General features: G+C 46.6%; 1 protein-coding gene across 1 annotated transcript; it reads left to right on the top strand.

Moving 5' to 3' along the window:
• The first annotated feature begins 1563 nt into the window (after positions 1-1563).
• On the top strand, positions 1564-25222 carry GNS (glucosamine (N-acetyl)-6-sulfatase). Its single transcript, XM_038756051.1, has 14 exons — positions 1564-1767; positions 6024-6083; positions 7820-8026; positions 9099-9164; positions 9828-9926; positions 10586-10753; positions 13454-13536; positions 15741-15859; positions 16355-16458; positions 20878-20979; positions 21963-22070; positions 22161-22271; positions 23801-23961; positions 24886-25222. The coding sequence occupies exons 1-14, from the start codon at positions 1564-1566 to the stop codon at positions 24962-24964; spliced, it is 1671 nt and encodes a 556-aa protein (XP_038611979.1). The 3' UTR covers positions 24965-25222.
• The last annotated feature ends 434 nt before the right edge of the window (positions 25223-25656 follow it).

Below are 25656 nucleotides of genomic sequence, written 5' to 3'. Positions count from 1 at the left end.
ACGCCTAATCCGCATCGAGGATGGTTCATGGAAGCCACCGTGGTCCACTGCTTAGTTACGGGATCGTAGCACTCTGTGCAGTCAAAGATCATGGAATCCTAAGTGCTAAGTTCTAAGTGCCGATGAGGTAAACGGGTCCAAGTTTGAATCAAGCTGTTTGTGTCAACGGGACACGGTCTCGTCTATGTCGCCGCCAACCTCTCGCCCACGTCCTGGCTCTGGCCTGGAATGCCCTCAGACAACGACTCTCCCCACCTTCAAAGCCTTATCGAAAGCACACCTCCTCCAAGAGGCCCTCCCTAAACCCTCTTTTCCTTTTCTTCCACTCCCTTCTGCGTCCCCCTGACTTGCTCTCTTTATCCACCCCCCCTCCCAGCCCCACGGCACTTGTGTATATATCCGTAATTCATTTATTTATAGTGTCTGTCTCCCCCGGCAGACTGTAAGCTTGTTGTGGGCGGAAGAATGTGTCTGTTATTATAGTGTACTCTCCCAGGTGCTTAGCACAGTGCTCTGCATCATCATCATCAATCGTATTTATTGAGCGCTTACTATGTGCAGAGCACTGTACTAAGCGCTTGGGAAGTACAAATTGGCAACATATAGAGACAGTCCCTACCCAACAGTGGGCTCACAGTCTAAAAGGGGGAGACAGAGAACAAAACCAAACATACTAACAAAATAAAATAAATAGGATAGATATGTACAAGTAAAATAAATAAATAGAGTAATAAATATGTACAAACATATATACATATATACACACAAGTGCTCAATAAATGCACACAAGTGCTCAATAAATACACTTGATTGATTGATTAACTGAACTTGTGTGATCTTGTGGATGAATGCAAAACAGGGCAAGTTCTCCCCGCTGCTTTATTCCCTCTCTCTCCCCTCACTGTCTGTCTTTCTCTAGAAAACAAAGGAGGATCCCCCATTTTGGTGCTACTTTTGCGGTTTACTCCTCCTCCCTTCAAGGCCCTGCTGAGAGCTCACCTCCTCCAGGAGGCCTTCCCAGACTGAGCCCCTTCCTTCCTCTCCCCCTCGTCCCCCTCTCCATCTTACCTCCTTCCCTTCCCCACAGCACCTGTATATATGTATATATGGTTGTACATATTTATTACTCTATTTATTTATTTTACTTGTACATTTCTATCCTATTTATTTTCTTTTGTTGGTATGTTTGGTTCTGTTCTCTGTCTCCCCCTTTTAGACTGTGAGCCCACTGTTGGGTAGGGACTGTCTCTATGTGTTGCCAATTTGGACTTCCCAAGCGCTTAGTACAGTGCTCTGCACACAGTGAGCGCTCAATCAATATGATTGATTGATTCGGCTGGGGGGGGGTCACGTGACGGTGCGGCCCGGCCCACGTGACGGCAGGCGCGGCTCGCGGCCGGGGACCTGCGCGCGCCGCTCCCGGCCCCCGCGCGCGCACGCGCGCTCCCCTCGGGGTGGGAGGGGGAGTCACGTGACTGTCCGCCCGCGGCTCACGTGACAGCGCGCGCGCCTCCGTCGTCGCGCGGCCGGGCCCGTCCCCTCAGAGGCCGCGCGATGGCCGCCATGGCGGGTCCGCCCGCCGTCTCGTCGTCCTTCTCCTCCTCCTCTCGCCGCCGCCGGTCCCCCCCGGTGCCTCCGGTGCTGCTGCTGCTGTTACTGCCGGGCTTGTGCCTGCCGTGCGGCGGGGCCGGGCCCGGGGGATCCGCCCGGAGCCCCAACGTGCTGCTGCTCCTCACCGACGACCAGGACTCGCTGCTGGGCGGCATGGTAACCCCCTCCCCGCGGGCACCCGCGGCGCGCCCACGGACAGACCCGCGGGAGCGCGCATGCGCGCGCACGCGCGGCGGGGGTTAGTGCTGTCATCATCAATCGTATCTATTGAGCGCTTACTGTGTGCAGAGCGCTGGACTAAGCGCTTGGGAAGGACAGATTGGCAACATAATCAATCAATCAATCGTATTTATTGAGCGCTTACTATGTGCAGAGCGCTGGACTAAGCGCTTGGAAAGTAAAAATTGGCAACATATCAATCAATCGTATTTATTGAGCGCTTACTATGTGCAGAGCGCTGGACTAAGCGCTTGGGAAGGACAGATTGGCAACATAATCAATCAGTCAATCGTATTGAGCGCTTACTATGTGCAGAGCGCTGGACTAAGCGCTTGGGAAGGACAAATTGGCAACATAATCAATCAATCAGTCGTATTTATTGAGCGCTTACTATGTGCAGAGCACTGGACTAAGCGCTTGGGAAGGACAAATTGGCAACATATCAATCCATCAATCGTATTTATTGAGCGCTTACTATGTGCAGAGCGCCGGACTAAGCGCTTGGGAAGGACAAATTGGCAACATAATCAATCCTATTTATTGAGCGCTTAGTATGTGCAGAGCACTGGACTAAGCGCTTGGGAAGGACAAATTGGCAACATATCAATCCATCAATCGTATTTATTGAGCGCTTACTATGCGCAGAGCGCTGGACTAAGCGCTTGGGAAGGACAGATTGGCAACATAATCAATCAGTCAATCGTATTGAGCGCTTACTATGTGCAGAGCGCTGGACTAAGCGCTTGGGAAGGACAAATTGGCAACATAATCAATCAATCAGTCGTATTTATTGAGCGCTTACTATGTGCAGAGCACTGGACTAAGCGCTTGGGAAGGACAAATTGGCAACATATCAATCCATCAATCGTATTTATTGAGCGCTTACTATGTGCAGAGCGCCGGACTAAGCGCTTGGGAAGGACAAATTGGCAACATAATCAATCCTATTTATTGAGCGCTTAGTATGTGCAGAGCACTGGACTAAGCGCTTGGGAAGGACAAATTGGCAACATATCAATCCATCAATCGTATTTATTGAGCGCTTACTATGCGCAGAGCGCTGGACTAAGCGCTTGGGAAGGACAGATTGGCAACATATCAATCAATCGTATTTATTGAGCGCTTACTATGTGCAGAGCACTGGACTAAGCGCTTGGGAAGGACAAATTGGCAACATAATCAATCAATCAGTCGTATTTATTGAGCGCTTACTATGCGCAGAGCGCTGGACTAAGCGCTTGGGAAGGACAAATTGGCAACATAATCAATCAATCAGTCGTATTTATTGAGCGCTTACTATGCGCAGAGCGCTGGACTAAGCGCTTGGGAAGGACAAATTGGCAACATATCAATCCATCAATCGTATTTATTGAGCGCTTACTATGCGCAGAGCACTGGACTAAGCGCTTGGGAAGGACAAATTGGCAACATAATCAATCCATCAATCGTATTTATTGAGCGCTTACTATGTGCAGAGCGCCGGACTAAGCGCTTGGGAAGGACAAATTGGCAACATAATCAATCAATCAATCGTATTTATTGAGCGCTTACTATGTGCAGAGCGCCGGACTAAGCGCTTGGGAAGGACAAATTGGCAACATAATCAATCAATCGTATTTATTGAGCGCTTACTATGTGCAGAGCACTGGACTAAGCGCTTGGGAAGGACAAATTGGCAACATAATCAATCAATCGTATTTATTGAGCGCTTACTGTGTGCAGAGCACTGGACTAAGCGCTTGGGAAGGACAAATTGGCAACATAATCAATCCATCAATCGTATTTATTGAGCGCTTAGTATGTGCAGAGCACTGGACTAAGCGCTTGGGCAGTCCAAGTTGGCAACATCTAGAGACGGTCCCTACCCAACAGTGGGCTCACAGTCTAGAAGGGGGAGACGAAACCGAACATACTAACAAAATAAAATAAATAGGATAGATGGGTACAAGTAAAATAAATAGAGTAATAAATATGTACAACTATATATACAGGTGCTGTGGGGAAGGGAAGGAGGTAAGATGGGGGGGATGGAGGGGGGACGAGGGGAAGGAAGGGGCTGAGTGTGGGAAGGCCTCCTGGAGGAGGTGAGCTCTCAGCAGGGCCTTGAAGGGAGGAAGAGAGCGAGCTTGGCGGATGGGCAGAGGGATTGGGGGCATTCCAGGCCCGGGGGATTTATTGAGCGCTTACTATGTGCAGAGCGCCGTACTAAGCGCTTGTAGCTAGTGCTCTCCCCCTGCTCCGTCTAGTGCTATCCCCCCGAACCGCCTAGGGCTATCGCCCCCTACCCCGACTAGGGTTGTTGCCCCCATGCTCAGTCTACTACTACCACCCCCCCTGCTCCGCCTAATGCTGTACCCCCCGCTCCCTCTGGTGCTATCATCAATCGTATTTATTGAGCGCTTACTACGTGCAGAGCACTGTACTAAGCGCTTGTAGCTAGTGCTCTCCCCCTGCTCCGTCTAGTGCTATCCCCCCGAACCGCCTAGGGCTGTCGCCCCCTGCCCCGACTAGGGTTGTTGCCCCCATGCTCAGTCTACTACCCCCCCCCCCCGCTCCGCCTACTGCTATCCACCCCGCCTAATGCTGTCCCCCCCCTAGTGCTGTCATCATCAATCGTATTGAGCGCTTACTATGTGCAGAGCGCCGTACTAAGCGCTTGTAGCTAGTGCTCTCCCCCTGCTCCGTTTAGTGCTCTCCCCCCGAACCGGCTAGGGCTGTCGCCCCCTGCCCCGACTAGGGTTGTTGCCCCCATGCTCAGTCTACTACTACCCCCCCCCCCCAGCTCTGCCTAGTGCTATCCACCCCGCCTAATGCTGTCCCCCCCCCCAAGTGCTGTCATCATCAATCGTATTGAGCGCTTACTATGTGCAGAGCACTGTACTAAGCGCTTGTAGCTAGTGCTCTCCCCCTGCTCCGTCTAGTGCTATCCCCCCAAACCGCCTAGGGCTGTCGCCCCCTGCCCCGACTAGGGTTGTTGCCCCCATGCTCAGTCTACTACCCCCCCCCCCCCGCTCCGCCTACTGCTATCCACCCCGCCTAATGCTGTCCCCCCCCTTAGTGCTGTCATCATCAATCATATTTATTGAGCGCTTACTATGTGCAGAGCACTGTATTAAGCGCTTGTAGCTAGTGCTCTCCCCCTGCTCCGTCTAGTGCTCTCCCCCCGAACCGGCTAGGGCTGTCGCCCCCTGCCCCGACTAGGGTTGTTGCCCCCATGCTCAGTCTACTACCCCCCCCCCGCTCCGCCTACTGCTATCCACCCCGCCTAATGCTGTCCCCCCCCCCCCGCTCCCTCTAGTGCTGTCATCATCAATCGTATTGAGCGCTTACTATGTGCAGAGCACTGTACTAAGCCTTTGGGTAGGGCCAGGTAAATTGCAGGTCTCTCTTAATCAGTGGTATTTGTTGAGCACTTAACATGTGCAGAGCACTGGACTAAGCACTTGGGAGAGTGCCATATAATAGGTTTGGTAGACATGTCCACTGCCCACAACAAGCTCACAGCCTAGAGGGGAAGACAGACATTAATAAAGATCCTTTTTAGATACACAGATTAAGTTCTGTGGGGCATCTCTAGAGTGGGGAGATGATTTGGCTATAAGACAGGTCATCGTTTCAGTTAATCAGTAGGAACAGGTGTAACGGTTGCTGCTGTCTCCTAGTAGTTGATCCTCCTTTATTTCCCTCACCTATCGAGATTCTTCTAGAAAACCATGATCTAACTCACTTTCTTGGGGAGAAGTACCTTTTTGTCATATGTCACTATCATGTTAATTTTTTTTTGCCCCCTTATTGCTAATCTGATGATGGAGATGCTCTCAGATACCATCGATTGATTTATCTTCAAATTAGTGAGGTATTTACACTGTAGTTCAAGACCATAAAATGCACCTGTCCAGGATCATGTTGCTACTATGGTGTTTCTGGCAGGGCAGCCATGAGTAAGCGACTTCAAAACGGAGGCGGAGAGGAAAGTTCATTAGGAAAGCCTTAGTGTCTAGCAAGAACCTAGCCTCAGACTTGGGGCAAATAAATAGTCCTTAAAGTTCCACCTTAGGCTCGGTGGTTTTTGTTTTGATTCCCACAAGGTTGCTTAACAGCGAGGAGAAATGTGCATAGAGTTGCCATTTAGATAAATCCATTGAAAAGCTGATGTCTGTAGCGTCCCTTAATGGATAATTCTTCTCTTACAGACACCACTAAAGAAGACCAAGGCCCTTATTGGAGATATGGGGATGAGCTTTTCCAGTGCTGTAAGTGATTTGTTTTTCCTTTGCAACTAATTAAAACTGACATCTCGAGAATAGATAATAATAATAATATGTCTTTGGGGCCAGGCTCTAGGCTACTGACTAGACATAACAGCAAGAAGGACAATCACCATTTTAAGGTATTTGGCCTCAGACTGTAATCTTCAGCCGTAAAGGAAGTGAACAAGAAAGCCATAGTGCAGGTCAAAAATAGAACATCAGTGGGAATCGTTTGTTCATCGTATGATTTAACCTTGATTTTGCAGCTATGAAAATGGATTCCAGTGAAGCATTTTTTTCTTGTAAAGTATCCTGCTTTTAAGTAGCATATCTTACCAAATTTTTGTTGCTTAATATCAGGCAGAATTAAATCCTGGGAATTGAGCATTTTCTCCTTCTTTATCATCTCATTATTGTATCCCAGCTCATCTATAACCAGTTGTGTTACGTATTCCTCTGCCATATGGTACTATTTGATCCAGGTTAGTATTAACTATTAAAAAGAACCACAATTTCCCCCGGCAGCCTATTGTGTAAGTTAATTGACCATTTAACCAGTTTTTACACCAGTATATTCTGTTTAGACTCAGAGTCCCATGTGGCCCAGGACTGTGTCCAATCTGATTACCCTGTATCTCCCCCAGTGCTTAGTACAGTGCCTGGTATGTAGTAAAGTGCTGAAATATCACTGTTATTAGCCATTTACTAACTTGATCCAGATAGTGAGTATATAGCCAAAGTTGTATCCCTGCCCTGTATCCAGCTGGAGGTGTGGTATAATTGACAGTTCCATCAAGTCCGGGGACTGCTAACTGATCAGATTAGAAAAACCTGGAGTCAGCAGCAGGGGTGAGTGAGTGCAATTTGAAACTGAAGCAACAGACCAGACATCAGCTGTGGTTGTTAACAGGGTGGGACAGGCTGGGGGAGGGGACACGTTGAGCGTAAACTCCTCCATAAGGGATCAGCTGTCCCAGCCCCGGGGTTTAGCTTCCCAAACCTTATTATCCCCCTCAATTCAGCGTAATCTTTCTGGAGCTGACCAGGCTAGCCCCTGTCTCCACTGACGACGCATCCAACAGAATCATATGGAAAAACTTCTCTCCAAAACTGCCAATGAGTAACTCAGGCTGGGATGAATTTACTCCATGTTGATTGGGAACCCTATGTAGAGTTTTCACTCTTGACTGTAGGTTCATTGTGGGTAGGGAATGTGCATTTATTGTTATATTGTACTCTCCCAGGCACATAGTGCAGTGCTTTGCACATAATAAGCACTCAATAAAGACCATTGAATGAGCGAATGAAGAGAGGGCATATCAAAAAAAAAAAGAATCAACCAGAGACTTGGGTTTCTGGGAAAGGAAAAAGAAGCACTCAGGTTACAAGTGTTAAGTGTGTACAGTGAGTCTGATTATGTAATGCTAGAAGGGTCAGATACTGTTCAAGAATTTTTTCTGAAGTGAGTTGCAGGGTCAGATATCATACTGCTGTCCAGAAATTTCAGAAAGAACCAGAATCTTCCATTTCCTGTCCCCGACCATATCTCAACACCAGTTATAGTTTAGGAAAATTGGAAGTCTTCAGGAAGGTGTCACACCTGAAGGCAATTTGCACTCAATCACATCTGACTCGTTAGTCTCTTCCCCCCAACCTTCTTTATCCAGGTGCTGGAAATCCAGTTTCAGAAGCAAGATCTCCAGTGTAGCTTTATCTTCCTGCTTGTGTTCCTTCTGTAGTATGTGCCAAGCGCTCTGTGCTGTCCTAGTAGAGCCAGCATCCTGACAGGGAAATATCCGCACAACCATCACGTCGTCAACAACACCTTGGAAGGAAACTGTAGCAGCAGATCTTGGCAGAAGATTCAGGAGCCAAACACCTTCCCGGCCATTCTCAGATCGGCGTGTGGATACCAGACATTTTTTGCTGGAAAGTATTTAAATGAGGTAACGTGTCTTTATATGCTGTTTGTTATGGTATTTGTTAAACACTTACTCTGTGTCAGACACTCTTCTAAAGCACTGGGGTAGGTACAAGTTAATTAGGTTGGACACAGTCCTTGTCCCTCGTGGGGCTCACGGTCTTAAGTGAATGGGAAAGTAAAACAGGTCAGGTCTCAGAGGGTCTAAAATCGCTTGCTCGTCAGTGTGTCCTGCATTTTCTTGTGTTAATTAAGCCAGCAGGGCACAGACACTTGCTCGATGCATAGGTTTGTGGGATCCATTGACCTTCCCGTAGGTAATTCTCTTCCTGCTCCTCCTTTTCTTCGTGCTCCCGGGTGACCTACGGCTGATTTGGCTAATGTCCCATTGGCACCTTTCACTTGTTTCAGTTTCTCCTTATTTTTTACATACAACAATAATAGTAATTATTATATTTGGCACAAGTATGTATCTATCACTGTACTAAGCCCCGGGGTAGATCCAGATTCATCCGGTCCCACATGGGGCTCACATTTGAAGTAGGAGGGAGCACAGGTATTGAATCCCCATTTTGCAGATGAGGGAACTGAGGCCCAGAGAAGTCACGTGACTTGCTCAAAGTCACACCGCAGGTATGTGGCAGAGCCAGGATTAGAATCTAGGTCTTCTGATTCCCAGGCTTGTGCTTTTTCCACTAGGCCACGCTGCTTCTTAGACTAGATTTTAAACTACCCCCACCAGCCTGACTGTAAATCCTCGTCTACCAACTCTAGTGTATTGTACCCTCCCAAACTCTTAGTGCAGTCCTCTGCAATCAGTCCATCGTATTTATTGAGCGCTTACTGTGTGCAGAGCAGTGTACCAAGCACTTGGGAGTACAGTATACCAGACATGGTCCCTTGCTCACAACGAGCCTCTTGTGGGACAGGGACTGCGTCCGACCTGATTAACTTGTATCTACCCAAGCTCTTAGAACAGTGCTCGGCATATAGTAAGCATTTAACAAGTGCCATGATCATTCTTATTGTCTTATGCCTGTTCCCCGGCGGCCACCTCCGATCAAGACTGTTGTCTGACTTCTGGACTTGCTTTTCAGTACGGTGCCGAGGGTGCGGGAGGATTGGAGCATGTACCCCCAGGGTGGAGTTACTGGTTCGCTTTGGTAAGTGGCAGAGTAATCGGTTGCAAACCTAGTTACTCTCCCCAGTGGGGAGCATTGCACAAATATCCCTTCAAAGTTCAATAGTAAAATGATCATCCCCACTAAGGCTAATTCGGGTGAGGCCAAGGGGCCGGGGTGGGGAGAGAGAGAGAGAATATGAATGAATATGTGGGATGTCAAATCAGATGGAGTTAGGCTTAGCAGATCCTGCCTGATCTTGTTCCCCTTCGTTACTCTAATCAGTTTCTACTTCGTTCGGATCGTCTGTTTTGATGTAATTGCACAGCAGGCTCAGTGTGCTTTCTTTTACCTGGGGCCTTATTTTTAGTAAAACTTATGAGGCAAGTTAATCTAGCGATAAGCCCTTGCCTGTTAATTTTCTTAATGGAAAATCTGGAGTCATTGAAAAGGTTTCTCTTACGGAACACTAAAGCTGATTCACTTTAGGGCTTTATTAAACTGGCGGGACAAACTTCAACACTGTGCTGTAATGGAACTTTAGCGCATTGCATTCGGTTGCGTAAAGACTTAAAAGTAGCTATCCTTTTTCCGTTTTATGCCTCCGTTACTATTTACACAGATCGGATAGGCAGCCGTCTTCAAAATTTCATTAGGGTACTCTCTGAACCATGTCAACTTGATTTGTTGTTCTGGTTTTCTTAGGAGAAGAACTCTAAATACTACAATTATACTCTCTCAATCAACGGGAAGGCCCGGAAACATGGTGAAAACTACAGTCAAGACTACCTGACTGATGTCCTGGTGAGTCAGTCAGTCATATTTGTTCAGCGTTTTCTGTGTGCAGAGCACTGTACTAAAACGCTTGGGAGAGGACAGCATAATAGTAACAGATATATTCACCGCCCACAATGAGCTTACAGTCTAGAGGGGGAGACAGATGTTAATATAAATAAATACATTACAGGTATGTACGTAAAAGCTGTGGAACTGGGAGGGGGGATAAATAAAGGGAGCAAGTCAGGGTAATGAGCTGTCTCATTCATTCATTCAATCATATGTATTGAGTGCTTACTGTGCAGAGCACTGTACTAAGTCCTTGGGAAGTACAAGTCAGTCTGTGATCTTCACTATATTTTGCTCTTGATTTGGACAAGCCCTGGTGGTTCACACATGTTCTGTGCCGCAAATAGTGCGAACTTTGAGAAAGTAGAAAGTGGAGTTTTTGTTTAGTTTAATCCTGGTGAGTGGAGTTGTTACTTGACTATGATTTGGACATAATCTTCAAGTGGCACCCGATAAAATGCATGTAGAGTGTAAGCACCTTGAGAGTACTTACCGCCAAAGTTTGGGAAGCCCGTAGCACATTTCCGGACATCGAATGAGTCCTCCAGTAAATATTTGAACTTTAGAGTGGATACTCAAACGGCTGACTTTGGGGGTGCTGGCTCTTTGTGTCTTAGGCAAATGTTTCCTTGGACTTCCTGGACTACAGATCAAACTCTGAACCTTTCTTCATGATGATCTCAATGCCTGCTCCTCACTCCCCGTGGATAGCAGCCCCCCAGTACGAAAAGAGCTTCCAGAACGTCAACGCTCCAAGAAATAGCAACTTCAACATCCACGGGAAGGTAGGGCCCCAAAAACAGTGACCTCGTGGGTCAAGGGAAATGTCCTTCTCATATTAGTGATTGGAAATGGAGTTCCACACTTGCCTGGTGAATTCCTTCAAGTCCACTAAATCTGCTCTTGCTTTCGGGGCCATAGAGTCAGTCATCAGAGTTTTCCAGCTCATCCCTAGAGCTGAAAATGGAACCACTTCTTCCAGTTCAGGTTCCATCCAAACCAAATTTGTTATCATGTCAAGCATTGTGACTTCTCTCCCTGATGGTGTTTTAAAGTAATAAAGAGCAAAATCTCGGCTACAGCTCCTTAGCAATTTTTGCTTCGAATCCCAAGCAGGCGACTCCTCGAATTTCCAAACCAGTGATTACACAGCTAAAAAGCTTTCCCCTCGCAAGCTTTTAAGACTTCATTCCACCACTGAGCATACTGTATATGTCAGAAGAATCGTGTTCTGAGATGGGCAAAGCATTTTCGTCTCAGAACATATGGGTGCTTCTCATGGGAGACTGCCAGGTCGTTTTCTCTGTTTTTGTTGAAAGGGAGAAGTTGACCTCTAGAAAAATCAAGTGACTTTCCTAGGATTGTGCAACAAATCCATTGTGGAGTCAGGCCTAGGATTTTGCAACAAATCTGTTGGGGAGTCAGGCCTAGGTGGCAGACTCTTGAAACAATGTTCTGCCTGATTTCTGTGCTTTGTTTCTGGGTAGAAGAAAAGCATTTAGAAATACCAGACTTTTGAAGAGGAGTGCTTTTATGTCTAGCCATCTTTGGCTCATGGGGCAAATCTCCAGTTGATGGATTATCCAGGCACCAGGCTTCCTCTTTTGTCCTCTGCCGCCCGTCTTGCAGCCTCTCTGCTTTTGTTTCTTTGAAAGAGTATGCTTTCGTACGTGACACATCTTGGAAATGGAGCTCATTATTTCAGTCCTTGGTGATCATAATGGTACTAAATTTGAGGAGGCTCAAACTACGGACTTTTGGGTTCTCCAACCTCTCTGTACCTTTCCCCTCCCTTTACCATGAGTAATAGAAAACTGTTTTGTCCTTCAAAAAAATGGCAAATACTCAAGTTTACTTGCCTCCAGTTCCTTAACCGCTTGGCTAGGTGTATTCTGTAACTAGCAGAGTTACTGCTAGGTACAGAATACTTGTAGACTCAGAGTCCACATGCCCACATAGTTTTTAGGTTGGGGTTTCTTTTTAAATGAGCGTAAAGCAAAAAGTGTCAAAACGTGACTTTGGAGAACGTTTATCCAGCTTTAAGTTGGTTTATATGGACCAAACATTGTACCTAAAAATCAGTGTTTTCAGATTGGTGAGTGCCTTCCTGTTTCCTCTGGTTTCTCTTGCTTGAGCCAGACTCTAGGAATAGCTTAGGCTTCCTCCTCACAGAGTTGCTGAAGGAGACCGGTTGGACGTTTACCTCTCTTGCCTGCTCACTCAAAGGTAGAGGTGGAAATAATGACATTTGTTAAGTGCTGGGGTAGATACAAGGAAATCCAGTCACTTATAGTCTCTGTCCCAGATGGGGGTCTCAGTTTGAGTGGGAGAGCAGGGCTTTTATCCCCATTTTACAGATGAGGAAATGGCGGAGATGAGGAAAGTAGTCACCCTAAAATCACACCTGTCTTTATAAAGTCCTTGTTCTGTGATCCTCCCATTGTTATTCCCAACCACCTCTAATAGTGGCTTCTAGGGTAAGGAAACAAGCCCTTTCTTTTCAAGGTTATTGAGGGGAATTCAGGACACCCTGATTGGGGTTGGTTTGTTTTTAATAGAAGCAGCAGCAGGGCAGAGAAGCAGCATGGCTCAATGGAAAGAGCACGGGCTTGGGACTCAGAGGTCATGGGTTCAAATCCCGGCTCCGCCAGTTGTCAGCTGTGACTTTGGGCAAGTCACTTAACTTCTCAGGGCCTGTTACCTCATCTGTAGAATGGGGGTTAAGACTGTGAGCCCCCCGAGGGGCAACCTGATCACCTTGTAACCTCTCCAGCGCTTAGAACAGTGCTTTGCACATAAGCGCTTAATAAATGCCATTATTATTATTATTATTATTATTATTATTATTATTATTATTATTATTCAAGCTAATCAGTTTGGACACAGTCCTAAAGCACAGGTCTGGGAATCAGAGGACGTGGGTTCTAATCCTGGCTTCTCCATGACTGCTGTGTGACCTTGGGCAAGTCACTTAACTTTGCTGTGCCTCAATTCCCTCATCTGGAAATTGGGGAGTAAGACTGTGAGCCCCAAGTGAGACAGGGACTGTGTCCACTCTGATTCTCTTAGATCCACCCCAGTGCTTAGAAAAGTGCTTGGCACATAGCACGTGCTTAACTAATACCACAGTTGTTGTTGTTAATAAGAGGAAGGTACCCCTCTGCCACTTAAAGGAGAATAGGAATGGGTGACCATGGTGGGAGGGGTTGCCTGCTATAGAGGAGACCTGCTTTTTCTTTTTCTCTAAATAAGACATGGCTTGGGGACGGTGGGGGAGAGAGGTTTAGGTGGAGGCTCACCACAGATTATGCCAGAAATGCAACATCAGCGAGATGCCTTTATCTGAGGAACTTTAAACCCAGGTCTGCCGCTTAGTCAAATCCTAGGCCTTCACTGTTCACTGAGCGGAAATCACCACGCTTTTTCATAGGTTGCTGTAATAGCTCATTTGCTCCCCGGTAACTTTTTTTTTTCCTTAATTTTAGAACAAGCATTGGCTAATTAGGCAAGCCAAGACCCCGATGACTAATTCTTCGATTCAGTTTTTAGATGATGCATTTAGGAAAAGGTAGGAACCGCTGCTTTACATTTTTATAGTACCAGTTGGGGAAATTCAAAATACTTATACCAGCTGTTGAAACCCCTCTGAAATTAGAGGTAGCCAGTACTAATAGGGGTTTTCAGGAACTTAGAGGTGAGATTTGGGGATGTGGGAGGCAAGACTAGAGAATGGAAATGAGGTGTACGAGAGAGAACGGGGAAGGAGGAATTACTTCACTTTGGCATGAGGACCGAAAAAAGTAACTCGCCCTGTTTCCCGAGCTCTGAGTTTTGTGGAGTACCCTGTAAAACTGGCTAAGAGTTGGTGGGAGAGAGGAACTTAACAACTTCCTCTTGTTGGTCATTTGAGACCCTGCATACATACTCAGAAATAGTCACTCAGATGCCGGGGAGCGCGTCTACCGACTCTGTTATATTGTATTCTCCCAAGCACTTAGTACAGTGCTCTGGGCACAGTAACCGCTCAGTAAATACAGTTGCTGCTTCATCACTGCATCCAAGCCACCCTCTTGGGGCTCCACATCGGGGAGGCTTTCCCCCTCTCTCGTGACATCATAAGAGCCAGTTTTCTGAATCATTTCACACACAGGCACGAGAGCACACACGTGGGCTCACAAACACATGTATGCACACGCCTGCATCCACACGCATACACAGAACTAGGGAGTAGAACCATCCATCTGCACATTGAAATTTTGCTAGGGAAATGAAGGAAAATTAAATGAGTAGTGAACGACAGAGCAGTTCTGGCCAGGCTCAAGTGCAAATCCTATGAGCCGAGCGCACCGTGAATCAATTCTAAAAGAAACTTGCCTTAGGGAAAATCAGTTCAACCGGGACTTTGTTATAAAGGTAAGGGGAGAGTAAACCCGTGCGGGTAGGGTGTAGGAATTTGAGGGCCTTTCCAGATTCATAGTATGACTTTCGCCCTTGGGTATTGGAAGCCATCAGGTGATCTCACAGTACATCATTAAGGGAAAATACTGACTTTACCCTTGGTCAAGAAACTCCTAGCTTCAATCTAAAGAGGCTCCTTGGGCAAGGCATGGGTCTCACGTACGAACACTTCAATTCCTTGAGCAGCACAGAATGTTTAGGCCTTAAAATTTTCCAAAATATGCTCAAAGTCTCTTTCAGGAGTATTTTAAAGATTTCAAGTGGAGTGGGAGACTAATGGAGAGGTTCTTTGTTCTGGATTAAGATCTAGTTGTGGCTATCCCCCCCAGTGATGTAGAGTAGTTTGAGGGTTGTAAAATACCGAATCCAGCTTAAAGCGGATCTGAGCCTGGACTTGTCAACTGGAAAAAAAAAAAAATGACGGCACTGATATCCTTGTTTGAAAAACCCATCTGTTGGAGTTTTATTGTGATAGGATTTTGTAGTAGACACTGCAGTGTTTTAAGCACTTCCCTTCACCTCCGTTCAAGTACTGCTGCTCACCCTGGCTGGTGCTCTTAATTCAATAGCTCAAAGCAAAACAAAATAGAAATAGATTTGACTAATTGAAAAGTCACGATGCAGTGACGTGATAGAATAAGGAAACCAAAGATCTTGTATCACATGTTCTTATATACACTGTATATATGCTATTTCTAGACCGTGAGCCCACTTCTAGACTGTGAGCCCACTGTTGGGTAGGGACCGTCTCTATATGTTACCAACTTGTACCTCCCAAGCGCTTAGTACAGTGCTCTGCACACAGTAAGCGCTCAATAAATATGATTGAATGAATGAAAAGAAAAGAACCATGTGCTAACAAACTAGAGACCTGTTATCTTTGCTAAATGTTACGCTCTAAGGCCGAATTGAAGTGGACTTTATTCACTCCGTTAGTCATTCAGAGTACTTAAAGGGAGGTGAAGGGAAGTGCTTAAAACATTGCAGCGTCTACTACAGAATCCTATCACAAAGAAACTCCAACAGATGGGTTTTTCAAACAGGGATATCAGTACTGTCATTTGTTTTTTTTTCCCCCCCAGCAATGATGTAGAGTAGTTTTAGGGTTGTAAAATATCGAATCCAGCTTAAAGCGGATCTGAGCCTGGTCTTGTCAACTGACGACGGAAGCTTCCAATGAATTGGTCTGAAGCAATTCATGACGAGTCTTAACTCTTGGGGAAGTTCAGATCTTCTTGTGCTCTCTGCTACCACGTGCCTGGTGGTCTCTGCTTTAAGAAGTGCTCAAGAAACTCTCTTCTATCTTGCTCTGAGGTGGAGAACTCTGCTGTCGGTTGATGATCTGGTAGAAAAATTAGTGAAGAGGCTGGATTTCCGTGGAGAGCTGAACAACACTTTCATTTTTTATACTTCAGACAATGGCTACCACACAGGTTTGGGACGGAATTTTGTATTGTGACTTTTTTCCCCCGTCTTTCTTCCCTTTTTTAAAAAACAGTACCCGGGCCCTTGCAGAGACGAAGGCTTCTTTACTTAATCTGAATCACGAGTCATCCGCCTGCTCTTTTGCTATCATGTCTTGGCCCATTCCTCCCCAAAAGTTTATGGTTGTTGGGTATAATTCCTCCTTTCCTGTCTACAAAATATTTCCACTTGAATGGAAAGGAGCACACACGGTTTGTCATGCTCCAGTTCTGTCTTGTCGTGTGCTTTGTAATAGGCCCAGGAACAACTAAATATGACAGGATCAAAGGGGTTAGAGGCTTCTTTGGGGTTTAGGATCATTCAGTTTAAGTGAAAGGTCTGGATCTGTAATGATCTTTTGTAGCAAATCCCCACAGTTGCTTTCCGAGTGGAATGAGGGACTTCTTGTAAACAGATCCTTTTAGTGACTTGGTTTTTTTTTTGTGTGTGTGTGTTTCTTTTAGGGCAGTTTTCTTTGCCGATAGACAAACGGCAGCTGTATGAGTTCGACATTAAAGTTCCCTTGCTGGTTCGAGGACCTGGAATCAGACCAAATCAGACAAACAAGGTAAGCTCTTCTACTAGGGTTTCTAAATGACCGTTCTCTAAAAGAGTTAGGCCTCAGAACCCAGGAGGCCCCCGAGACAGGTAGGGCCAACTTTTCACATTAGTTGATGAACAGGCATGGTCTTTCCAGGATTTGATCGTGTTTACCTCTGCTTTAGGTCTCTTTGGCCCACCTTTTCACCACCTTGCCTACCCAACTATACCTGTCTGAAGGATTCTCGCGTCTGGGTTGCTCTTAGAGCTTTTACATTTTCTCACATTCCTGCTTCATAAAACCAGATATGCCCCATTCTGCAATAACCTGGGGTTGCATTCTTGCTAAGGACGGCTAGAGTTGTAGCTCACAACTGGGCCAGCTGCCATGCCCCACGCACACAATAGTTTCTTCCAACACTGCACATACGTTACCAGAAAGGCGTGTCCTAGTTTTGGTATCATAGTTATCCAGAATGCTTCATGGAAACGTGTTCTGGCATCACTGGGTGTGTTTGGATTGCTCTCTCACCAAACTCTCTATAATATCAGTAATGTGAAGCGTTAACGTGTGTTGCGGCTGTGATTAAGCTGGAGGTGTGCAGGGCCATGAGAATTGGCAGGTTGTCCCTAAGTGGTTTGTAATTTGTGAAAACACTCTTGTTCAATGCCATAAACTCTTCGAAGGTAGGGACGCTGTCTCTTCTCTAATACGTCCCCAAGAGCCCAGTGCAGTCCTTTGCTCATATTTGGTATTGAGTAAAAACAGACAGTGATGGAAACTGTGTCTGACTCATAAATTGACTTCTCCATTGTTCAAGGGACAGTGTTGAAATGTTTGAAATTTTTCATTAACCTTTGGGGAGTTTGGGTGACTTTGATCTTTAAAGAAACTTCTTTCAGGAGAGGGAGGTGGGGAGGTTGAATCGGGTAAAACCCTGAAATCCATACCCTTACATGTAGGATGCCAGGTAGAATATAATTTGGGGGCAACCCTTCTGCCGATCCTACTATTTAGGAAGTTAAACTTGGCTGCCTTTAATGTGTAGGCTGACCGCATGTCTTTGTCTGTCTGGGTCAGTTGATAGGAAATGATCTTTTAAACCCACATGTCCCAGAAATGGAGGTTTAGGGAACTCACTGCAGAAATCCACTTACAATTTACAAGCGTATGTATGTGGAACCCTCTACATTACATCTTGGAGAAGATGTAATTCCCCACCCATAATGAGCTTAAAGTCTAAAGGGGGACACAGACATTAATATAGATGAGGAATTTATAACATCTAGTTTTCAGGTATGTACATAAGTGCTGTGGGGCTGAGGGAGGGGCCAATTTACAATATCCAAAGGTCACAAATCCCGGTTTATAGATGACGCAGAAGGGAGAAGGGAGCTGGGAAAAGGAGGGCTTAAGCGGCAAAGGCCTCTTGGAGGAGATGTTGACCTTTCAATAACAGTATGTCAGACCAGTTCAGTTGATTTTCCAACTGACTCTCCTCTTTGCCCTCCCTTGGGGTGAGTTCAGAGCCAGAACTGTCTTCTGCAGGACGACTCCAAATGTAACTGAAGCTGAACTCCTCACTGTCCCACCTAAGCCCCATCCTCCCCCGTCTTTCTCATCACCGTAGATAGGATCACTCTCTTCCCTATCTCATGAGCCCGGGACTGTGGTCCTCAGCTCTTTCATTTCACCCACATATTCAGTCTGCCCCCAAATCCTGTCGGTTCTATCTTCACAACATGGCTAATATGCCACACTTTACTCTCCATTGAAACTTCCACCACGCCAGTTGTAGCACTTATCCTGTCCCACCTCGATTACTGCATCAGTTTCCTTGTTCACCTCCTTGTCCCACTCGAGCCCGTACTCACAATGCTGCCCGGATCATTTTTCTACAAAAAGGTTCAGTTCAAGTCTCCCTGTTCCTCAAGGACCTCCAGTGGTTTGTTCATTCATTCAGTCAGGCGTATTTATTGAGCACTTACTGTGTGCAGAGCACTGTACTAAGCACTTGGAAAGTACAATTCGGCAACAGATAGAGAGAATCCCTACCCAAAAATGGGCTCAAAGTCTAGAAGGGGGGAGACAGACAACAAAACAAAACAAGTAGACAGGCATCGATATCCACTTGTGCATCAAGCAGGAACCCCTTACCATCGGCTTTAAAGCACTCAATCAGCTCACCCCCTGTCCCCGCACCTTAGCAGACTGATCTCCTAATACAGCCCGGCCCATACGCTTTGCTCCTCCAGTGCCAGCTTGCTCACTGGGCCTCAGCCTTGCCTGTCTTGCTGCCAGTCCCTTTCCCACATCCTCCCCCTATCCTGGAACTCTCCCTCTCCACATATGCCAAGCCACCACACTCCCCACCTTCAAAGCATTTCCACTTAAGCCCTCTTTTTCCCGGCTCCTTCTCCCTTCAATGTTGTCTATACACTTGGATCCGTGACCCTCGGGCATTTGATATTTGCCCCACCCAAGCCCCCCTGCACTTATGGACACATCTGTAAATAATACATTAAAAATTACTCATTTATATTAATGTCTGTCTCCCTCTCTAGACTGTGAGCTCATTGTGGGCAGGGGATTACAACTTCTCCAAGAGGCCTTCCCCAATTAGGCCCTCATTTTTTCTTCTCCCACTCCCTTCTGTGTTCATTTATGCACTTGAATATGTACCCCTTAAGCGCTTGATACTCTACCCTCAGCCCCACAGCACTTATGTATAGATCCTTAATTTACTTTAACGCCTGTCTCCATCTCTAGACTGTAAACTGGTGAGCAGGAAAGTCTACCAATTCCACCATACAGTACTCTCCCGAGCACTTAGTATAGGGCTCTTCACACAGTAAGCGCTTAATAAACACCATTGATTTAATGAGTCCACAACCTAGGGCAAAACCAGTAAATTGGCAGGAGTTTCAGGATACTGCTGTTAAATGAATAGTTTTCTGGCTTCTCGCTACCCGAGTCGAGCTGCCTGTATTCAGCAGTTGGGATGTTAAGGCGCATATCCAGCAAGGAAGGACCTGACCCCAGCAAATCAAGCAGGGGAGGTCTGTTAGCATCAAAAAGTCTACAATTTTAATATTTATCAGCCATCTTTTTTAAATCCCCCTGCCAACTGTTAGATCTTTGTGGAGAGGGACAATCATCACCATCAGTGGTATTTTCTTGAACACTTATAATGTGCAGAGCACTCTCCTAAGCACTTGGGAGAGTACAGTACAACAGTTGACTGCCCATGACATCTTTCATTTATTACACAATGGTTTTGAGCGCTTACTATGTGCTGAGCACTGTACTAATCTCTTGGGAGAGTACTGTGCAAAAGAATTAGTGGACATGTTCCCTGCCCACATAGTGTGCTATATTCCTAAATCCAAGTGCCATTCACAAAGGAAGTTCTCAACAAATTTTAATAATAATCACATTGTTTGTTTCTTGGAAGATGCCAAGATCCAAAGCCTCTTTGCCTTCCAGCTTTTTTTTTGCCTGAAGGTGGCCCTTTACCCCATCATAACTGCACCAGGCTGGAAGCTTATATATGGAGCTCTCTTGCCCCAACTTCATTTCTTTGGAAAATACTTCGTTGTGCCAGTCTCTCTCAGGCTCAAAATAACCAGATTCCCAGGACTAAATCAGACTTCAGGATTTTCCAGGAGCCTATATTTGGTCAGGAATTTGGTACGCTCACCCGTCGCATGGTTTTTTTCCTTTTCAAACCTCGCCATTTGGTGAAAAAAAATTATTCCATTTTAAGTGTTCTTTGAAGAACTTATTTAGCATGGAGATAGGTTGCCTTTAATTTTTCTCCTGGCTGCGTGCCGATCTCATAATCAAAAGGTTCTAAAGTGCAGTCTGAACGAAGGCAGCACGGAAACAAGACACGTTCAGTAATAATCCTTTCAAACAGAAAGTCCCGAAGCAATTTTCATCCAAGGAGAGACATTCTTCTGCCTTTCCGGCTTGTCACCCTGCTGGTTTGTCACTGCTCTCGTTCGTCCTCTTTCTCTTGTTTGAGTGGAAGCTACTTTTGAGACCACCAAGAATCAATCAGTGTTATTTACTGCAGAACATTGTAGTAAGCTCTTGGGAGAGCACAGTACAACGGAGTTAGCAGACACATTCCCTGCCCGTAACGAGCTTACAGTGTAGGGGCCCAGAAACCTCAGATCACTGAGAATCAAATCAGTCAGTGGTATTTATTAAGCGCTTAGTTTGTGCAGAGCATTGTCCTAAGCGCTTGGGAGAGTACGATACATCAGAAACCTTTTTGAAGACCTACGGCGAGAGTTGTTAGCCAAGTTCTCAGGTGTGCAGCCCATTCCTTGGCATAGCATTTTTTTTATTGCAAGTCACTAGGCACCACGTCCTACTCAGTCAAAGGAGAAGGACTTTAAGATGCTTTTAGTACCTTAATCCGACCTTCTTGTTCCCTAGATGCTTATTGCAAACATCGACTTGGGGCCCACTATTTTGGACATTGCAGGTTATGACCTGAACAAGACACAGATGGACGGGATGTCATTGTTGCCACTGCTGGTAAGTGGATGAGCCAGCTGAGTAATGAAAGTGGGACTAAATTCAAAGGCGATAGTGGTGATCGGCTTACAGGGCTTGTAGTAATCTGCTTCTTCCAAGTTCCTTTCAAATTGAGGCAATCTAGGTATAAAATCCTTGTTCTGATCCTTTAAACTGTAAACTTACTGTGGGTGGGAAATGTGTCTGTTACATTGTACTCTCCCAAGCGCTAAGTACAGTGCTCTGCATACAGTAAGCGCTCACTAAATGCAGTTGATTGATTCCCCTGTTCAATTCTCCAGGCAACTTTTAGTGGCCCCTGGGAGTGTGTAAAAGCTAACTTTTTGAATTCTCAATTCCCGCCTCCCTCCACCCCCCTTTTTGGCTTCCTTACTCCTGCTCAGAAGTTGAGCCGGGAGCCTTTCCCTATGTGAAGTCTCATCTTGGCCTTGCCGGGGATTTGTAGGGATTCAGCCACTGCAGCTCCATTTCTTCATCCTCGAGAAGGAAGCGTGTCTAATTTGCGCATGATGTGCGAGTCACTAAAGTTGTGGGCTTTAAACATTCAAAGAGACCATGTAAATGTCCCAAATAATACTTGTCAGTCCTCACAAAGCTGCAGTTTGTGTAGCCTGCTTCTGCCAAAGGGATTCATGCTTTATGACAGTTGGAGTAAGTTTTGTGCCAGCTTTTTTTTTTTTAAATGTTTAAGCTCTTATTATGAGCCCAGGCCCTGTACTAAGCACTGAGGTAGATACAAACCAATCAGGTTGGATACCATCTATGTTCCACATGGGATTTACAGTCTTAATCCCCATTTTACGGATGAAGTGACTTGCCCAAGCTCACACAAAAGACATGGCAGACCTGGGATCGGAGCCCAGGTTGTCTGATTCCCAAGCCCTTGCTCTTTCCACTAGGCCAGGCTGCTTCTCAGCATGTTGAGAGAAGTTGCCCAAGTACCCTCTCATGATGAGTGACAAAGTGAACCGTTTCTTTTCCAGAGGGACAAACAGAACGTGACTTGGAGATCAGATGTCCTGGTCGAGTACCAAGGAGAAGGTTACAATGGCACCAATCCAACCTGCCCCACCCTGGGCCCCGGAGTCACCGTGAGTAGAATCCCTTGGGTTTCAGTTGAGCTCCAGCACAGGCTGGTGTCAGCCCAGAAATGTCTCAAAAGTCTCTCCATCCGTTGACAGCATTGTTTCCCCGATTGTGTGTGCGAGGATGCCTACAACAACACGTACGCCTGCGTGAGGACAATGTCTGCCTCCTGGGACCTGCAGTATTGTGAATTCGATGACCAGGAGGTGAGATGGCTTCCCCTCAACCGCCGGGCTCTGGTTCAAACCCCATAGAGAGTATTCATTTTGTAGCCATCTCTTCAGAAGAGAATAGTTCATTTCCCCAGCCAATTTAGCTGTGGTTAATCACTAGCCAAGCAAGATTTCGCCCCTCTTAACTAAGTCTTCCCAGGCCCTCCATCACATCTGCGATTCGCCCTTACCCCCAGCCCACCACGACTCAGTCCTTTTCAGAGCCAAGCCCACGGCTCGCGGAAGCCCTGTGCCCCAGACTTTATACGGGGGCCGAGGAGAGAGCCATTGTCTGTCAGTCAGTCGTATTTATTGAGCGCTTACTGTGTGCTGAGCGCTAGGGAGAGTGCAGTATAACAGACACATTCCCTGTCCACAAAGAGCTTACAGTCTAGAGGACTGTGTGTGGAAAAACCAAGTCCAGATGCAGTAAGTAGCCAGGCCCAAATCTCTGTGGGGCTTTCTAATGCCCTGATCTCTCCCTGCCCTGAGAACTTCCCTTGCATTTGGATGGTCATTAGGCAGGTAGAACTGCTGAGAGGGGTTTGCTCCTATGAGGCCCTCTGCTAACTCTTCCTGGACTGTGGACTCTCCTTTCTCTCCTCCCTCTTGCTGTTCCTCCAGCCTGGAACTCCCACCCCCATCATCTGCCAGAGCACAGCTCTCCTCAGCTTTAAAGCCTTTCTAAAGCCTGCCCACTCCAGGAAACCTTCCCTATTTCATTCACAACACCCGCCCTTGGCATTGGTGTCCTTTTTTTTTTTTTAACTTCATCTAAAGCACTGAAACACATGTGTATATTTGTGTTTATGCCTCTGCATTCAAGCATGTTTTCAGTGGTTTCATCTGGATGCATTTGTTTTGCTCCTGGCTTATACTTATTCTTCAATCCTTTGCTGTCTGTTAAAAAAAATTGTAATTTGCATACTCTGTTAGATTGTTGTTTGAAGACAGGGCTCTTGTTATCATTGTGTTCTCCCAAAGCCTCAGTAAAGTTGTCTTGTGTTTTGTAATAAATGCCCCTGAAACAAAGCAGTGGCCCTGCCATTGTGGAAAAAGGCAGTCACTGAAGGATGGAGACTGCTCGGCCATAAGTAGTTTTTATTGAATATGGGCTGTGGGCAGAGCATGCGGGAGAGGTCGATCTAGGAGCTAAAACTTATGAACAAACAAGGACCTGAAGGCCATGGAAAGCCCACCCCAATACTCTCTACCAGGAAGCACGAAGGGGTGGGCTGACCAGCCCCTTAAATGAAGGTTCAGGGGTGAGGGCGGGGGAATGGACCGCCATCCGAAAGTGATCTTGAAGTGATTTGTGGAGGGGGGAGTTGATAAGGGCGGGTGTGAATGAATCAGGGTTGGCAGGTGTTGGGGGTAGAAGTTCCAGGTTGAAGGAAAGGAGAGTCTACAGTTGAGGAACAGTTGGCAGGGAATCTTAGAGGGGCAAGACTCGGTCCGAGTGACTCCACCCTTACCCCTCACACCCCCCAAGCTGACTATCTTTAATGGGCTCCGTCATGCAGGTGTTCGTGGAAGTCTACAACCTGACGGCCGACCCTCACCAGATTGAGAACATTGCTAAAACCATAGATCCCGAACTCTTAGGGAAGATGAACTACCGGTTAATGATGCTGCAGTCCTGCTCGGGATCAACCTGTCGCACGCCGGGGGTTTTTGACCCAGGGTAAGCCCGCATCTTCCTCTCGCCTGGCCCGCCTTTGGCTACGGGGTGTTCGTGCTTGGAGTCCAGGCCTTGAGGCAACTAGGGTAATGTGAGTTCTCTGTTTGAGAAAAGTAATAATAATAATTGTGGTATTTGTTAAGCGTTTACTATCCGCCAGACACTGTTCTAAGCGCTGGGGAAGATGCAAGGTAATCGGGTTAGGCATAGTCATTGTTCCACATAGGGCTCACAGTCTTAATCCCCATTTGACAGATGAGGGAACTGAGGCACAGAGAAGTGACTTGCCCAGGTCACACAGACAAGGGGCAGAGGCCAGATTAGAACCCAGGTTCTTCTGACTTCCAGGCCAGTGCTGCTTCTCAAAAAGTAGCAATAGTAGGTATCTACTGAGTAAACAAAAGAAAGAATATAGTAGTCCAGTAAACGTCACAGCCCTAGGTCCGATGTGAAATTAGGGACCGAAAATTTAGTTCAGTTGTCGGGCTCGGTTCCCCCATTATAGCTGGAAGCATTTGAGGGGAAAAAGCAGCACGGGCTAGTGGAAAATGGGCTGGGAAGACGTGGGACCTGAGGTCTAATTCCGGCTTGGCCACTTGTCTGCCTTGGGACCTGGGACAAGTGACTTCTCAGGGTCTCAGTTTTCCTCATCTGTAAAATGGGGATTAAGACCGGGAGCCTTGTGGGACAGGATTAGCTTGTATCTACCCCAGTGCTTAGTACAGTGCTCGGCCCATAATAAGAACTTATCCAGTACCATTTAAAAAAAAACACTTAAACACCAAAGTTAATAAGAGAAAGGAAGGTTACTTTCAAGAGCGTTCAGCCAAACCCCCTCCGCTGTTTCTGAGGGGAAGCCCGGACCACAAGCCTGAGGAAGAAGACGGCGCAGGCCCGGTTTACAGAACGCTCCCTTTTCTCTTGCAGGTATAGATTTGACCCCCGACTCATGTTCAGCAATCACGGCAGGGTCCGGACGCGCAGATTTTCGAAACAGTCCTTGTAGCCGCCCCGCCCCAGCCTCCTCCTCCTCCTCCCGAGCCTCGCCGTGGGATCCCTGTGCACATCTCTCTGATGGAAGTGATTGTAGTGGGTCTGTGTGTAGCTAATCTGCAAGACCACGCCCGAAAGAGTTTCTCCACCGGCTTTTCGTCTTGAAAGTCCTGTGTGAAACCGACCTAATGAGCTGGCTGCCTTGTGCAATATGTGTATTTTCAACTGTGAACTTTAATTCTCAACACGGAGAGCTGCGGGCTAATCTGTGGTTGGTTATTTTGGTTTGGGGTTTTTTTTTTTTTTTCCAACTGTCTAGCACTTCGCGGCTTTTCTAAATAACCTCCCCACCCTGGTTACGGCGGGGTGGGGGTCTCTCTTTTGAGGACCTTTTGGATCTGCCCTTTGGTTTTTACCCACTGAAGCCTGAGTTTTCAAACCGGTTTAGGTGGACTAGGCAGCCGGCAGTGATTGGATGTGCTAGTTGATCTCGGAGGGAATGGGCGTGGAGACTCGGAGCCCTCCTAGCAGAAGTGCTAGCCTGGATCCAGGGAGTTGAGTACGATGGCCCTCAGATCCTTCAGAATTGAAGCCCCTGATTTAAAACCAGTGCCGGGGTCTCCAGGCTGTAAAGCGATATTGCGGATGAAACTCCGTTTGTCATGCGGCCACATCAAGGATCGTGATGGTCCAGTAGTTCGTTGA

Source organism: Tachyglossus aculeatus, chromosome 14 (assembly GCF_015852505.1).
Source record: "Tachyglossus aculeatus isolate mTacAcu1 chromosome 14, mTacAcu1.pri, whole genome shotgun sequence".
Taxonomy (NCBI): domain Eukaryota; kingdom Metazoa; phylum Chordata; class Mammalia; order Monotremata; family Tachyglossidae; genus Tachyglossus; species Tachyglossus aculeatus.
Note: the sequence above shows the minus strand (reverse complement) of the source record. Positions and strands in the feature narration are given on the sequence as shown.